The 17,052-nt window shown below is 39.5% G+C and overlaps 2 protein-coding genes across 2 annotated transcripts; one reads left to right on the top strand and one right to left on the bottom strand.

The window, feature by feature from the left end:
• Window positions 1-863: 863 nt before the first annotated feature.
• nelfcd (negative elongation factor complex member C/D) lies at window positions 864-7,482 on the top strand. The gene is made up of 15 exons (XM_031752011.2): window positions 864-920; window positions 2,431-2,543; window positions 2,628-2,737; window positions 2,835-2,944; window positions 3,097-3,204; window positions 4,120-4,272; window positions 4,412-4,542; window positions 4,663-4,828; window positions 4,919-5,053; window positions 5,135-5,274; window positions 6,023-6,137; window positions 6,223-6,318; window positions 6,432-6,572; window positions 6,882-7,011; window positions 7,127-7,482. Exons 1-15 carry the CDS (start codon window positions 864-866, stop codon window positions 7,159-7,161), a joined length of 1,740 nt encoding a protein of 579 aa, XP_031607871.1. The 3' UTR covers window positions 7,162-7,482.
• Window positions 7,483-9,277: 1,795 nt separating this feature from the next.
• ctsz (cathepsin Z) lies at window positions 9,278-15,269 on the bottom strand. Its single transcript, XM_031752009.2, has 6 exons — window positions 15,006-15,269; window positions 13,222-13,385; window positions 12,897-13,076; window positions 12,350-12,500; window positions 10,263-10,425; window positions 9,278-10,055 (listed from the first exon to the last, which is right to left on the bottom strand). Exons 1-6 carry the CDS (start codon window positions 15,131-15,133, stop codon window positions 9,930-9,932), a joined length of 912 nt encoding a protein of 303 aa, XP_031607869.1. The 5' UTR covers window positions 15,134-15,269; the 3' UTR covers window positions 9,278-9,929.
• Between the last annotated feature and the right edge of the window lie 1,783 nt (window positions 15,270-17,052).

Here is a 17,052-nt window from a genome sequence, read left to right as displayed (position 1 = left end):
TAATGCTATTTTACTCGACAGTCATGTTGTCGGTTATAATGTGCATAATGTAATATGTGGACTTTTAGTGCCGTCAGAGATGCTTTAAACAGTTGTGCCAATTAAATGATCCACTTAGTTTATATCAGTAAGAAACTATTAAATAGTAAACATTCCTCTGGTTTTACAGAGGTCTACCTGAAGATAAATTGGTCACATGCAGTACTATGCAAATATTTTAATCACTCCTCATTTCTTTGTTTTCTTTCCAAGAAGCCAGACTTTCTTTTGTTTTATTTCTTTTAAGTGCTCTTGAGCAATACTTCTTCTTTTTACCTTAACATTTTCAAAGGAATGGGTTTTTTTTGTTTTTTGTATTCCTTTGTTAAACCACTTAACCCTGACCCATGCACTTCAGGAAGGCTGCAGAACTATTCCTGAAGACTACTTAAAAAATTATGAGAAAGCTTTCCTAAGAAATCTCAGATTGCAGTGATTGAACCAAATAGTGGCTTTCGAGCTCATTAGAATTGCACAAACTCAGTTTTTTCCTTATATGTTGTATTTCCATATATGTTTTGAAAGTTTAAATAAATCACCGCACCTTTTTCCAGTTTTCCTTGCAAAAGTTTACCATTTTAAGTACTAAACAAAGGAAACGCCATTCGGTTTGAGCCTGAAAGTCTAAACTCAGGGAGTGAACCCACGAATGGGGGCGTGGCCTACAGCCTACCGCCTCGCCATTTTCCTCCTGTGTTGTTGTTAGCTTGCTGGCTAAGCTGACTGTCAGCCCGGTTTCTGCAGTTAAACGAGTCAGTGCATGATTTAAATCCAACAGGTGTGTTATTGTAGCGGTTCCCAACGTCCCTGCTTTCCCCGTCACCATGGACGAGGAATATTACAGCGGTTCCGGAGACTGGGAAGGCACGGAGGGTAACATGGTGAGATCGCGACTTGTTGCTGTTTGGCTCTCGGTTAGCTAGCCAGCATTAGCATCGCTGGAGTCACAGCAGCTGATGATTAATTGTCAGACCTTTGTTATCTTTAGTATAAGAGCTGATGTGCTGAGACAAGTGCTTCAGGTACTCTAAAGATGCATTGTATAGTCTAAACTCAGCGGCTCGGCTACTTAGTTAGCCTGCAGCTGGCTAACAAACGACACAGCTGCTTCATGTTCATGTTACAAACTGGTGATCAAGTCGGCATAGGTTAAAGTTTGTTTTATTTCTGACTAAAATATATGATAAAATAAATTGATAAAATATATTTTATCTCTGACTTGGATGACCGAAAACAGAATCGACTGTTTTGATAGTGTTCACACAGTCGTGGTCACAAAGGAGAAATCACACCTGTGTCAATTCTAAGGTTTTATATATCAGGACATGATAAAAATGGACCCACTTTGGGCCAAGCTTTAGCTGTTGGACCATTGGACTCTAGAACACTTTGGTATAGAGCGGAGTTCATGGTTGACTCAATGTTTACAAGACGCTCAGGTCCTGCAAAACGAGCCCAAATCATCAGCCCCCCACCACGAACTTTAACCTTTAACATGAATACTGATAAAATCTGTAGTGTCTGAGATGTAGTTCTTGGGTTTTTGCAGTTCTTTTGAGCATGGCACGGTCTGACCTTGAGGTGAATTTGATGGGATGGGTTCTCTTGGGAAGAGAGACACCTGAATGCTCCAGAGCAGCAAACTGCCAGTACATTTATAGATGTGCTCACACAGAAACCTGGCTATTACTTACCCCCTTAAATGCCAGCGTGACCCCATTCAATCACAGACTGGTCGCAGCAAAACTAATGGAACTTTATCTTATTGGCTTAAAAAGATATTGATAAAGTTGAACTTTGATGATATAATTTACAGTTGAAAATATAGAGAAAATTTTCATCTAATGCAATAATCGACAAAGTGAGCAAAGTATTGTGATAACATCGTATCGTGGAGTGTCTGGTGATTGCCACTTCTAGGAACGGATGATTTTTATTATATCCTCATATGTAAACTATGACTGTAGAAGTTAAGTTTGCCTGCCCTGCAATATGGCACCTTGTTGCGTTTTTAGTGTGCATGTTTTTCAAACAGTAGTAAATCAGGATAAGGTGCGATAGTCACATAGACCTGTATTCAACTAGAAGAGACAAAAAAATAAGCTCAAAGTATGAGAGCTGTGTGTTTTAAACGTTGGGGAAACCTCTGCCTAGTTACTGAACTGCAGCACAAACCTGATGTCTACATATCAGTGTCTTTTAACTTGGATGAATGTAAGGAAGCCTGCTCAGAATCTAATAATAACATCTTCTATAGCACCTGTTGATTCTCCTCTACCTTGTAGCTACACCATAATTTGTTACTATATGCAAATGAGAACTGGAGTATTACTTATTATTCCCAAGATAGATGAATCACTTTAGAAGCATCTGCATCACCGTGTATTTCAGGAGGATGGTTACGGTGAAGGAGAAAATGATGGGAAAATCCAGGAAGCTTGCCTGGAGAAATTCTCCAGTAGGGATTACATCATGGAGCCTGCTATCTTCAGCACCCTCAAAACGTAAGTGTCTGCACTCTCATGTAAATGTAATATAAGTTTTGGTAAAAAGACATTTATTGATTAACAACCATGTTGTTTCTGCAGGTATTTTCAAGCAGGTGGCTCTCCAGAACATGTCATCCAGCTTCTCTCTGAAAATTACTCTGCCGTGGCTCAGACTGTTAATCTGCTGGCTGAGTGGCTCATCCAGATGGGTACCTATCAGACTACTGGTCTTACTGTTGTGTCAGAAAACTATTTTAAGTTTGTCTTACTGATGGCTTTTCATTAACGTGTAATGTAATTATTCAGGTGTTGAGCCTGCACAAGTCCAAGAACGAGTAGAAAATCACCTCAAGAGTCTTCTGATAAAACACTTTGACCCCCAGAAAGCTGATTCCATCTTCACCGTTGAGGGAGAGGTGAGATCTCTAAACACCCGGGGTAATTACACATATGACAAATGAAAGTGGTGAGAAACTTTGAGCGTGTTGTGCTTCATAATTTAATGAGTGATTTTAAATCTAACTGAAGCTCAGAGAAACCAAACTAATCCAGTCTCCTGCCATTTTAGACTCCTGCTTGGCTCGAGCAGATGATAGCACACACAACGTGGAGAGATCTCTTCTATAAGCTGGCGGAGGCTCACCCAGATTGCCTGATGCTCAACTTCACTGTAAAGGTATAGTAGTGACTGTGGAAACAGTAAGAGCAGCAGGAGCTGAAGATTAGGACATGAACACAAACTAACCAGTAGAAAGAGTCGAGTTAAAGATTTTAACTTTAAATTTGTTTCTGATGTTCTGTCATTGTCATTTACACTCATTGGACACATTATTAGGGACACTTTCCTTGAAGCCTTTGCCTTCAGAACTGCCTTAATTCTTCATGCCGTGAATTCAACAATGTGCTGGGAAAATTCCTCAGATTTTGGTCCACATTGATCCTGGCACCAACATCTGTGCAACGTTCAAAGTCACTTATATCAACTTTCTTTCTCATTCCGATACTCAGTTTGATCTTCAGCAGGTTGCCTTGATCATGTCTACACACACTGATCTGCCATGTGACTAATATGATTTGTATGACCGATATAAGAATCAAACATTCAGAGACATTGGCATCTAATTTTTTTTTCAGACACATGAAACACAGATTTATCTAACATTTTTTATGTGTAGTTTTTTATTTATTTGTATATGCTCTGCCCAACTCTGCTTGGATCAGTTAGATTTTGTCTTAGTGAGATCCCACAAAAGTATTGCCAGCAGGGAAGTTGCAGAGTGCCCTCTGGTGGACAAACTATGAAACAGTTAATGCCAATACCAATAGATCAGCAGAAAAGGTAATGTAGGCCTGCCAATAAATCAGTCTGGTTCTGCATAGGTTTGACTCATTAGTTATTTTTGTTAACAAGCACCTGAACAGGTGTACATAAAAACATGGTCAGTAAGGGTATTGTTGTAATTGTAATTTACACGAATATGAAAATTCACCTTAATTTTATCATTTTTCTTTTTTTTTTTGATACATTTTTGCAGCTTGATGACTTGGACTGTCTCTGCTTCTTTTCAGTATTGTGTTTGTGTTTGTTTAGCTTATTTCAGACGCAGGTTACCAGGGCGAGATCACCAGCGTGTCCACAGCCTGCCAACAGCTGGAAGTTTTCTCTCGGGTGTTGAGAACATCTTTGGCCGCCCTGCTAGACGGAGGAGAAGAAAACCTGGAGAAGAACCTGCCCGAATTTGCTGTGAGGATTACTTTGCTTGTCTGTTTTGTCAACCTTTAAAAATCTGTAAAATATATATCCTTTTGTCTCAGTGTGCCACTTTTTTTAAAGTGCTGTAAGTAATGGTCTCTGATGAGCTGCGCCCGACTCTTTCCAACAGAAAATGGTGTGTCACGGCGAGCACACCTACCTCTTTGCCCAGGCGATGATGTCCATCCTCGCTCAGGAGGAACAGGGAGGTTCAGCTGTCCGCAGGATCGGCCAGGAGGTGCAAAAGTCTGCACATGAGAGGTAACGTTGTCATCTGATGTGGTCAAACTGATCAAGTGAATGTGATTAACTGTGAGATTAGAGTTTTGTGGATGAGCTTGAGTAATAAAAATGGTGCAATAAATGGGGTTTTTATTGCAGAGGTCATGATGCCAGTCAGATAACCCTTGCGCTTGGTACAGCGGCAGCCTACCCTCGAGCCTGCCAGGCTCTCGGTGCCATGTTGTCCAAGGGAGCCCTGAATCCTGCTGATATAACAGTTCTGTTCAAGATGTTTAGCAGCATGGACCCTCCTCCTGTCGAACTGGTGAGTTCAGAACATCCTTCCTGCTGTTTATGTCCAGTGCTTAATAACTAAAGCACTCTGAATTTAAGCACATGTCTGTCTTGTCTTTAGATCAGAGTGCCGGCCTTTCTAGACCTGTTTATGCAGTCGCTTTTCAAGCCTGGATCGAAGATCAACCAAGACCATAAACACAAATACATCCACATCTTGGCCTATGCTGCCAGTGTGGTGGAGACCTGGAAAAAGGTACAAAAAAACAATGATGCTGTGTGCGTTGCTAATTTAAATCGTATAATAATGAAAATGTTTATTTTATCCCAAATCCAGAACAAGCGAGTCAACATTAATAAAGATGAGCTGAAGTCAACCTCCAAGGCTATTGAGACCGTGCACAACCTGTGCTGCAATGAGAACAAAGGAGCCACAGAGCTGATCGCTGAGCTCGGCACTTTGTACCAGTGCATCAGGTGAGTGTTTGACAAGAGCTTTAAAATGTGAAATATTGGTTAGTTGGTTTCATCGTATCTAATGTTACTCTTCTATCATATTCTAACACACTAATCTTAATTGTTGTACATTTTAACCCCATCATGCAGTGAATGTTTGTAAAGGAGTGTAAGGGTTATTGAGACATGTCGCAGTGATTGTTAAGCATCGTTTAATTAGGAAAAAATGCACTTTTACTCAGTGAAAATGAACAAGGTTATTTATTAGAATGCAGCTCTTTCAGTGCTTACTGCACCATCGTAGCGTTACTTCCACCTGTTTTTCTTTCTGAAGCAACAAATCTAGTGATGTTACCAGACTGTGCAGTTAATTTTGATTTTTTTCATAGGCACTGAAGACAGTTCAATATTTTGAAGCAGAACCCGTACAGTCAGATTTCTGTGTCATAATGTTTTCATTGTTGTAGACTAAGGTATATTGTGTTAAAGAAGAAACAAAGGGGAAACTTGAAGCAACAGCATTTTTAATATGTTGATCTTCAGTTAATCATTCAAAGCCTGAATACAGCTCAGCTCGAGCTGATGGGCTTCCAAGATTTACCAGATGAAATGTGCAGATGAAAAATCTATTTACATGTATGATTATTTAGTTTTATAACATTAGAATCTATTGTATATACAGTACAGAAGGGTTCAAATATTGGTACTTAAAGTAAAACCGGAGTTTGAGACCCCGACTTCCTCACTGACTGACTGTCTGTGTGTTCAGGTTTCCAGTGGTTGCTATGGGAGTTCTGAAGTGGGTGGACTGGACAGTGTCCGAGCCGCGGTATTTCCAGCTGCAAACAGACCACACTCCTGTCCATTTAGCTTTACTGGATGAGGTGCGACACTGCTGCAAGATGAAAGATTAAATTGTGGTTAATTTGCGGAGCTTGAAGTTCAAACATAAAATTTTTCTCTGCACAGATCTGTACGTGTCACCAGCTGCTGCACCCGCAGGTCCTCCAGCTGCTTATCAAGCTCTTTGAGACTGAGCACTCTCAGCTGGACGTCATGGAGCAGGTGGGCGTTGTGTGCCTCGCGTGCCTCGCATGCTTGTAATTTCAGCTTGTTAACAGACGCCTGTGTGTTGTAGCTCTGAGCTGACAGCGTGTTTGTTTTATTTCCCCCTCCAGTTGGAGTTGAAGAAGACTCTGCTGGACCGAATGGTTCACCTGCTGAGCCGTGGCTATGTCCTGCCCGTCGTCAGCTATATGCGCAAATGTCTGGAGAAACTCAACACAGATATCTCCCTCATTAGATATTTTGTCACTGAGGTAACAGCTGCTTATGGAAATCTGGTTTATGTGTGCGCTCTTTCCTGTCAGGTCTGTTCTCCTGTTGTTTGTCCAATTTCAGCTTTGCGCAGATTAATGTTAACTGTTTCCATTCCTTTATTGGTTAGTGATGTCTTTACCCGAGGAGTTGGTATATGCCAGAAAAAACCAGGGATGAATATTTGACCTAGAATCGTTAGAAAACACCTGAAGTTGATGCTCTATAATTGGTTAATGTGGAAATAAGACACTGTTTCAGTACATCAGATCTTTGTGAACAGAGCTCAGTGTGAGGTATTTGTCTGAAAGGTGCTGGATGTGATCGCGCCTCCCTATACGTCAGACTTTGTTCAACTCTTCTTGCCGATCCTTGAGAACGACAGCATCGCAGGAACGATCCGCACAGAGGGAGAACACGACGCTGTTGCTGAGTTTATCGGTAAGTTGCGAGAAAGGAAAGTTTATAGAAAGTCTATTATTCCTGTAATAAATAAAAGGAAGTCTTTGGGCTCTCATCCGTCTGAAGCACTAACATGTGGCTGATTGTTTTTCAGCCCACTGCAAGTCAAACTTCATCATGATCAACTGATGTGGAATTGACACCCAAAATGGGAGACGTAAAGGAGGTGGAAGATCTGTTATCTGATAAGCAGGTGCTGTGCTTGCAGCTGAAGCACATGAAAAGGTGGACTTTTCAGTTTGGCAAAGTGAAGTGGAAATTAGTTTCTGTTAAGGAAACATGAAAGCAGCTGTGACTGTCGCTGAGCTGGCAGAGTGGTGTAAAAGTAATGACACAGATTTATCTGAAGATGCAGCTGAATGTTGCTTCTTTTTTTTTTTTTACCTGTATATTTGATTTTCTATATTTTATGTTGGTCGGAGCTCTTTTAAAATAAACTTTTAAAATGTTGCTTGTTTCTGTTGTTTGTTTGTTTTTCATACAGTCTCGGACTACGTAAATATAATCAGCTCCCTCTCATGCATTTTATTTATTTATTTGTTTTAATATGGAGATCTGTGAACCTCAAAAGCCTCATATTTAATTGAAACAGGTGATTACACAACACTTTCATTTGAAGTTTTTGTTTTCAGTTTGTTTCCAGGGTGACTTTGCCGATTTCAGGTTAGTTCTTATTAGTTTCATTGTTTGTTTTAGTCTTCTAATTATATCAGATATTTCTCAGAGGCAGATTTAAGAAGTTTAAAATACTGATTGCAAGGCAAACGATACTGGAGGTAGTGAACTCACAATCTCAAAAAAACATCACCAAAGCCTTTCATGCTGGTTGTGTAAGACATTTAAATACATTATGTTATGCTATTTTATTTTTCCCATATGGTGTATTGTGACCGCTCCCTCTTTTTAAAGCTAGGGGTCATTAGCATCAGTGGTCCCCCACTAAGTCTTAGTGAACCAATGACTGTTTAACAATGCAAATTAGACCTCTTTAAAACATATTGTTTTGTTCTACCTTTCTTTTATTCTTTTGTGTATGCCAACAGCCTTTCTGAACTCCTTCCTGTCTTAAGAATTGTAAAAATGTCACTTCTGTAGTTAACTAAGTATTTACCATTGGCTAACAATGACAAGTAGTGGAGGAAGTGTTCCTTTAGGGAAAGCAGCACCTGGTGTACACCAGCAGACAGGGGATCACCACTGAGAGAGGATCTGTATTTGTTAAACTTTATCACTAAAAATGTGCGTTCACAAATGCACATGAATTCAAAGAGAACCAACATCTTCACTGCTGGCGTGTAAGAATGTTGCTCTCCAAATGGCTTGAAGGAAACGGCAACTTTCTGATAAAGGCCTTCACCGGGCTGTGCATTTCACCTGCACAGGCTCTTGATTTACAGCGGGGATGTAGTTCATTCTTTGCAGGGCTGTCACATTAATAGAAAATGCAAGATCTGCCTTTCAGTCTGAATTTTCCACTCAATTTAATTTCTGCTCTCAGGTCCTACACTCTCTAGCTTTACCCAGGCTGAGCCACCTGACAGTCTTTCCTTCCCACTGTCGCCATGTGTTTGCTCAGGGAATCACTCAATTGTTTGGCTTTCTCTGTAAACGACAAAACACCAACAATCGGATGATTGTATAAAGGGCCATGAGGTGACGGTGATTCGGCACTAAACAAATAAAATGGAAGTTATTTGAAATAAACTGAATTAACTAATGGAAGGCTTGTTTTTACCTTTATGTGCCTTTTCTCCTTTTGTGTATCTGTGCTGGTATCAAGACTGCTTATTTTGCAAAAAGCTTCTTTCAGTAAACTTCAGAAGCCTCTGAAATGTACTGGGCAAACTGCACCTTCCAAACATCATCACTGTATTGGAGGAAATCATCAGGTAGCATAAATGTAGTTCGGTTAGCTAACGGGGCCAAAGGACATCACTAGATTCTGTTTCCTCCCTAAGATGCTCTGCCAGCATCTTCATTTGCAGCTTTCTTGTGTGTCTTTGCAACTTATGTCTTATATTTAATAAACCAAAAGCACGCTCTGCTGGGTGAGATCAGGTGATTGTATTGTTATGGAATCATAAGAGGTTGCCAAACTGACTGTCAGTTCATCTTCACCTGACTGACGTAGAATAATGACTAGCATGTGTGTGTATTAAAGTAAAGGCAGTGGATGGTAAAATAGAAAAGAGGGAATGTCTGCAGGAGAGCCTGAGAGGTTTCTATGAAACATTCTAACTCAAAGGACAGATGAAGTGTTTATTGGTACTGTTTGAAAACAAATCATCACAAAATATTTTTAGAAATATTTTTGATACAAAGTGTTCATCATAAAACAAATGGCAAATTACAAGAATCTATATTTGACTCAAAGGCACACAAAGTTTGTTTATTTCAGCTTTTGCATTCATCACTGTGTAGTGCAACATTGTCAATAGCAATAACGCCATACACTGAAAACATTCGATGTCGTAGCAGTGCAGGAGAAAGTGTGATAGTTGTGTTCTTTGGCTGAATCACTGTGAATTTACAAATTAAAACTAAAATCTTTCCTACGCTGTCTCGATACTATAGGTTACAAAAAAATCCTCTTTATTTACTGTGATGACTTTTGCATGGCCTGAATTTTTCTGCAGCACAAAAACTTGTGTCACTCCTCTTTCTGATAAAACCCTTTAAAAGGTTATATTTGTAAAACAGCCTGCACACCTCTCTGTGGTAATAAGACAGTTTGAATTGGCATAAACAAGTTTGAGATTCAGCTGGAAGACCCTGGTAATGATTATAGGTTTAAAAAAAGAAAAACCTGAACGTATTCCCTTCTTAACATTAAAACACAAAAAGCTTTTCTTTGGAAGGCATCGGAGTGTCTGCCGACAACCTGACACTGGGCTCCTCTAGTGGTAATTCTTGGGTACAATTGGGTCTCCGTACATGCAGTCCTCCTCTACTGCCAGGTTGTACTTACTGCCACTTCCTCCCTTGTAGGCACTGGTCACGATCCTGAGCCAGCCCTTTTCACCCTGAAGGCAAAAATAAAGTAAAGAAGCAAAGACTTAAATAATAAAGTCATTCATTTAAGAAACCAGATACAGGATTTCTTTCTCAAATGAAATAAACTTAATATTCTTCTATTTGTGACCATGAAAATGTATTAGATTTGATAAAAACGGCTGCAAATTAAACAGCAACAAGAGGACATTTTCATTAGCTATCTGGCATCGACTCACCCATGGCTCTCCCCAGGAGTTGCGTACGATCCAGTACTCGACATCGTCTTCCACTCCCCATCCTGCCACTGACACGATGTGGTTGATGTAGGCTTCGTCCTGGTACTCAGAGTAGAGACCTCCAGTGTATGCATCCAGCTTATCTGTGGCCATAATCCCGCAGCTAAAAAATAAAACCAATAAACACCACAGGTTACTTCCTCTTTCTGCTTAAAAGTTGCAGCAGTCACTGATGAGTTTAATGCCCTGCTGCACTGACAACATTTCAGCAGCAGATGATCGGATGCTGAAATGATGAAGCCTGGAGAAGCTACTTTAAACCACAGATCTTCTTGACTGCAGATAGAATTTAATGAACATTTATTTCCAAGGCAGAAACATGATTCAAAGAAACTACAAAAGCTGCTCAACCCACCACCTTCTAAGCAGAGCCAAAATGGGTCAGGGTTGTCAAACTGCCAAGAACAGACAAATACACTTTACTGACATCACACTATAATGATCGCAGCGTATGTAAGTACTGTATGTTTCCCATCACCTCCTAGACGAGCAGACCAACCTTGATGAAACTTTGCATAAATGTTGCCAATATCTATATTTCGCATTCAACTATTTTAGGGATTCCCACAATCGTATATATTGGTACATTTGCTAGTAATAAATAATACAAGGCCCACTCTTAAAATCAAACCTTCAACAAAACCTCAACTAGCTGCCATCACACAATTTAGTAAGTGAAGCACAAATATATACTTTGCTTGCAAAAATCCTTGTGGAAAAGCGGAACACTATGTCTTTCATTGGGTTTTTACACATTTCCAAAAATCTCAACATGACAACTCAATGACTGTGGGAAATATTAATAAAATTGGATGCTTATTAAAACCTAAGAACTACAAATACTCTCATCTGTCATTGCAATCACTTCATAATCTGCAAATAACAAGGATTTGCCCTCTGAGCTTTAAGTTTGACATGTGCCTATACCGTCACAGATGACAATTCACTTTCACTGCAATCGAAGGCGGTATATAAAACTACACTTCTGTCCTACTGAAGCTCAACCCAGAGACAAACTGCAGCTTTCCTCTCTTGTTTCAGTATAATCTTTATTTAGCTCCAACAGCTTCACACCTCGGATTTCAACTAAAAGAAACAAGACAAGAGGAAGTACAATAGTATTCTAGCTGCACCATATTTAGTACCCGATCACACTACAAACTCTCGTGCATCATGAGCTTACTGTCATCACGCTCATTGCTATACTGTATATTTAACAAAATGTGAGTACATTTTGTTGAGTGGAAACTGAGTGGATAATGGAACCAACCCTTCAAAGGGAGAAAGGTCACATGAGTCATACTTTTGATTCTTTTAAAAATCTGCGGGCGGATCGATCCAAATATTAATTTTATCAATACCAGTGCTGGTGTTGCTATCAGATCAATACTAGTGTGTTATGATCCATTCAGTATGTAGCCCACTTAATTGTTTTAAATATATATATTTTTTGGAATTGAAAAAATTATACCTCAAACATGTACTTTTTGTGTTGACTGTCACGTCTATTTTTTTATAGCCTATACCACATTTAAACAAATGAAAGTTGTCCCAGAGAACTAATTAATTATTAAATCAGCGATTTTATGTTTACAGAATTTGTATATCTTTGACAATTTATCTCATAAAACATGACACACTGCTCTCCCCTACATAAGTTGCCTTTATAGGTTGAAAGTATCGGTAACAGTATTGGTATTGGCAATACTGCATTTCTAATTACTTGGTATTACAGATACCACAATTTGCAGTACTGCATAGCTTCTTTCAAAGCTACATTGTTATAAATATTTTACAATTCACTTTGCTAGAACAAACTTGTTTTTTAGAGATTTCTTTTTGCCTTTTTAGCAATTATTAGACAGGAAAGTATGGAATGACAGGAAAAGGTTTAGGGTGGAAATCAGGATTATAACTAGTGTGCTATGTTGGTTTGGGATATCTGCTTTATTATTACGATTGAATTATCAAGTAAAACAAAGCAACCAGAATGGACTGTTTTATAAACGTATGAAAAAGCTGCAAACCTGATCGGCCCATTAGCGTAAATCTCTGCCATCATCTTCTCTCTCCCACTGACGGATCCGTAATCTCCCACCTTCCACAGAGTGTAGTTACTCACAGTATTGCACACTCCAAAAGTGGTGCAGGTGCCACATTGGTTGAATTTATTGCAATCTTTAGAAAGAGAGAAACAGAACATACATACTCAGCCTCACTGGGACATGCAGCAGCCAGCCAGGGGAACATTTTGACCATAAAAACACAAATGCATTGTCTTCTAACACATTCTGATTAAGTCCTTTAAATATATTTACTAATCTTAGTTTTTGCATATTTGAAAAAGTCTGTCTACTCTTGCACATGCAGTGAAATACAGTAAATCCTGTGCATTTTAGCCTACACTGTGTAAAAACCCTTTAATGTCAATAATCATATTCCCCTAGGTTATCAGAACAGCATTCATCTGTCTTGCAGGAGTGTCCTGAGCCAAAACAAGGCCTCTTAGATTAGCACTGAGTAAACGGCATATGATCATCACTCTGGTCACTGTGTGCACTGTGAAAATCTTACCCTGGTCTTTAGCCTGGTAGTTATTACAGGTCTCATCTGGGATCCCGTGACTGTTAGCATATGCCCAAACCCCGGTGTGGTCTCCTCCGTGGCACGAGCCGGCATCACCGCAGTCGATCACATTCTGGACAGACAGGTAGGCAGATGGCCACGCTCCTTTCCGCTTAATGTTGATTCGATCTGATTTAATGCAAATAAGAAATAAGTAGCAGCCATTACTTTCTGTTCATCAATGTCCCTTCTATGGAAAGAAGAAATGAAAGCACACCTGTGTCATAGTCTTGTGATGTACAATGTGACATAGTTAAGCTTTGCTGAGTCATACCTGCCATCGCACTGGTGCTGCCATGTGCCCAGCAGGACCCACAGTACTGGGGAATGTGCTGGTTGCGAGTAGTGCTGGCGTAGTTGGTGCCATTGATGTTCCTCCAGTCCCACGACTTGGGCAGATCGGAAATCTTCAAATACTCGTGAGGACGAGGTGTGGTCCTGTGAACACACGTGTCATTGCACACAGTTACTGGATCAGTCCGATGTTTAAGTTTAACGTCCCCGCTACAACATATAAAGTCTGTTTGAAATTTTTCTTGCTCTTCTGTTTCAGTTTCTCTCTTTAAAAAATAACTTGTCTTGATACAAGATGCAAAAAAAACTGTCCTTCTCACTAGTCTGATGTGCAAAACCTCACATTACAGCTGCAGTATCAAGAGGAATATACCAATATCGTGTGCTCTGTCAGTCCATACCATATACATTACACATATGTATTACACATATTACTGGTATTACACAAATGTAATACCAGTAACATACAAAATTCCGCAAAAGTCTTGAGCCAACCCTCATTTCTTTAGATTTTGCTCAGAAAATGGGAAACTGGTGCAGTACTTTATTGAAATACAGTATATTAAGCAAAAACAGAGTTTGCACAGTTCTAGCTTGTCTTTCGGGTCTTGTGTGTCAGGTCTTTTCCCCCTATTTCTTAAGGACATTGTTTATCTGCTGCAGATAGTTTTTTTAAGCCCTGCAACATTTTCATTTTTCCTCTATTTGTCCAGTTTCCTGAATTTTTTTAAGGCCACGCTACACTACATGCTGTCATATGCAAACTTTCCAGCCAATAGCACAGCTTGTTGAAGAAAAAAATACTATTTTATATCTCTCAGTGTGTGTGTGTTTCATAGATTTAACAGAAGAAACTGAATAAATAATTGTATTTATGCTAGGAAAAATGGTTATTTATTTGTAGACACAACACTGGTTAATCCCTTGGTCAAGTCAGATACAATGAGTAGACTAAAAAGGAGAGAAAAAACAGACAATGTCCAAAGAAAAACTGTGAAAGACCTTCAGAAAGCCTGAAGAACTACTTTAAAGATCACATTAAAAAATTACAAGGCAGTCTGGCTCCTTGGAAGCAAAATATAAAGACACGAGGGCAGGTTTGAGAGTTTGCACAGCAGTGTAAATGCTTCTTTAACATACCGAATATCTATTTTTGCACTGGTTTCAGAAATACGGCACAAATCAGTTCAAGTTCAAACTAAATAGCTCTCAGTTTTATTGTTTTTATTTCACATAAAAGCGCAGATTGCACATAAAGACGCCTAGTATTTAGTATTTAATCTGACGGAGATTTGGGAACGGCACGTTGTTATTTCTGAGCTCCTGGCTGTTTAGCAGACCTGTTTTTGAATCTAAATGAGGCTTTGGGGGCTGATGGTTGAGCTGCAGGGACTTCCGCAAAAACGGATCCGCCAAATCCCGTGACTTGTACCAACCGAGAAAACAGGTTTATTTTTTTCTTTTGTTACACATTCCAAAAACAAAGAAAATAAAACAAAGGATTTAAACGGTCTGATTTTGACTTCAAGTACATCTGCGTAAGGCTTATTTAAATCTTTTATATTGAATTATTTATTCATATAAATCTGTTTAAAAAAGTAACTACTTCTTAGTTAAGGTTATTTACAATAGCCAATTTAGCTAACAGACGGCTGTTGCTAGCCTCGGTTAGTTACTTAGATACTTAAACCCGCTTCTCTTTATAGTTTAAACTACTTGCTATGCTTTATGTAAAGAAGCGACATAAGCCTTTGTTGAACTTACCGCAGTCCAAAGCCGACTCTCTTCGGTGAGGGGACATAGCAGGGCTCCTTCTGCTTAAAAAACACTCCGGCCGACACCTCGGACAGCACGGCCGAAAACAGCACAAGAACCGCAGCTTTGAGAGCCATCTCTGACACCGAGCAGTGCTTTAATTACGGGACCAGGAGATACTCGCTTCTACAGTTTCAGTCCGCTGCACAAACAACCTGAGAGTGAGTGAGTTGGGTGGGTGAATGCAGTAAAGATCGACCGGTGCCGATACTAGTCACATGACCCCAACTACGAAAGCCCACGTGCTTTACAAGGAAATCACAAGTCATGTTGTGGCACTGTTGTGTGAGCATGTTCTTAGTGTCGCCCTGTCTGTGCAGCTCAGTTTTAATAATGTTGTAATGACAGTGAAAAACTATCCTAAACTGCAAGAGAGGAATTATTAAGCAGTGTGACAAGATAAGATGAATTTAAACATAAAAGACTCGTTATGTGCTGCTGTTTTATATGCACATTTCTAGTGTTTTACTGTCAGTGAACACTTTATTAGATACAACTTGTTTCCTGGTTGGTTGGAACCTCAGTTGTCATTTGAGTACAGTGACCTCGCTGTCAACCAGAGATGATCAGAGTGTTATAACATGGTTTATTATAAGATGGGTACACTTTGGTCATTACGTAGCAGACAAGGTCAGCAACTATAGGCTGTGGTGTTGAAACGATGCTCAGTTGGTATTAAGGAGCCCAAAGCGTGTGTAAAAATATAATCCTCATATCATTACACCACCACTGCCCTGAACTGTTAATATGAGGCGTTGATATCTCAACGTCACAGCAGAAATCAAGGCTCATCAGTCAAAGTACATCTTTCATATCTTTTATGATCCAATTTTGGTGAACCCATGTGATTTGCACCCGGTTTCCTTTTCTTAGCTGACAGGAATCACATTTGGTGTGGTCTTCTTCTTCTGCTTCAATGTTCCATGAGAGATGCTCTTCTGCTTATCTTGATTATGAGTTACCGTTACCTTCCTATCTGTTTGAAGCAGTCTAGGGATCCTCCTCTGATCTGTGACACCAACGAGACGTTTTTGCTCATAGAACTGCTGCCCCCTGGATCTTTTGTTCTTTGTTTATAGCATTCTTGTTGTGCAGGAAAATCCCAGTAGCTCAGCAGCTTCTGGAATAGGCCACCCGGCAACATGAACCATGAACCAGCCACATTCAATCTCACTTAAATAACTTTTCTTCCTCTTTCTGATGCTCAGTTTGTCTGCATGCCTAAATGTACTGAGCTTTAGTCATACCAATCTTTAAGTCTAAAAACACCCTATTTTTGTGACATTTTAGCCAAAACAAAAGGCTATTACTCACACACACTCACACACACACACTCTCACACACACACACACACACACACACACACACACCTTTAGACGCGGAGGGGTATTTTAACCTGTACATGATTAAGACAATACTCAAGCTTGCAAAAAAATAGAATGACATTCAGAGATTTGGCTCAGTGTGGTTAATTAAAAAACTGTAATCTGATGAGAAATTGGTAATAGTAGAGAGTAGATTTGCCTCAGAAGTGAAGCAGAAGCATGTTGCACAAATTTGAAAAAGCTCAAGTAAAACTAGAGGCCATTCAAGTCTGTAGCAGTACCTGATTAAACATTTAATCAAATACCCTGATTGTTATCCATTCCCATGAATGTGTTCTTATGAATCCTTGTGATGACAATTGCTGTGAATAAGAGATATATATAAACTGAACTGAATACTTTTTTTTAGGTGTTTGGCTATTTTGAAATCGTAATGACAGGGAAAGATGATGACTGGGGATCTGCTACAAGATGCCAGCACAGCAAACCACATGACAAATAAAAAGCACTTGGCATGCCAAGTTGGATAGACATTGCTGAAGTCATGTGAGGGGATAAGATAATTTTTCAGGTCCCAATGACTTCCTGTTTTTTTGTTTGTTTTGTTTAAACTTTAAACATACAAGCTTTCAGCTTATTGATTCTGTAGTGACTGAATCTACACACACAGA

Source organism: Oreochromis aureus, linkage group 5, assembly GCF_013358895.1.
Source record: "Oreochromis aureus strain Israel breed Guangdong linkage group 5, ZZ_aureus, whole genome shotgun sequence".
Lineage (NCBI taxonomy): Eukaryota > Metazoa > Chordata > Actinopteri > Cichliformes > Cichlidae > Oreochromis > Oreochromis aureus.
Note: the sequence above shows the minus strand (reverse complement) of the source record. Positions and strands in the feature narration are given on the sequence as shown.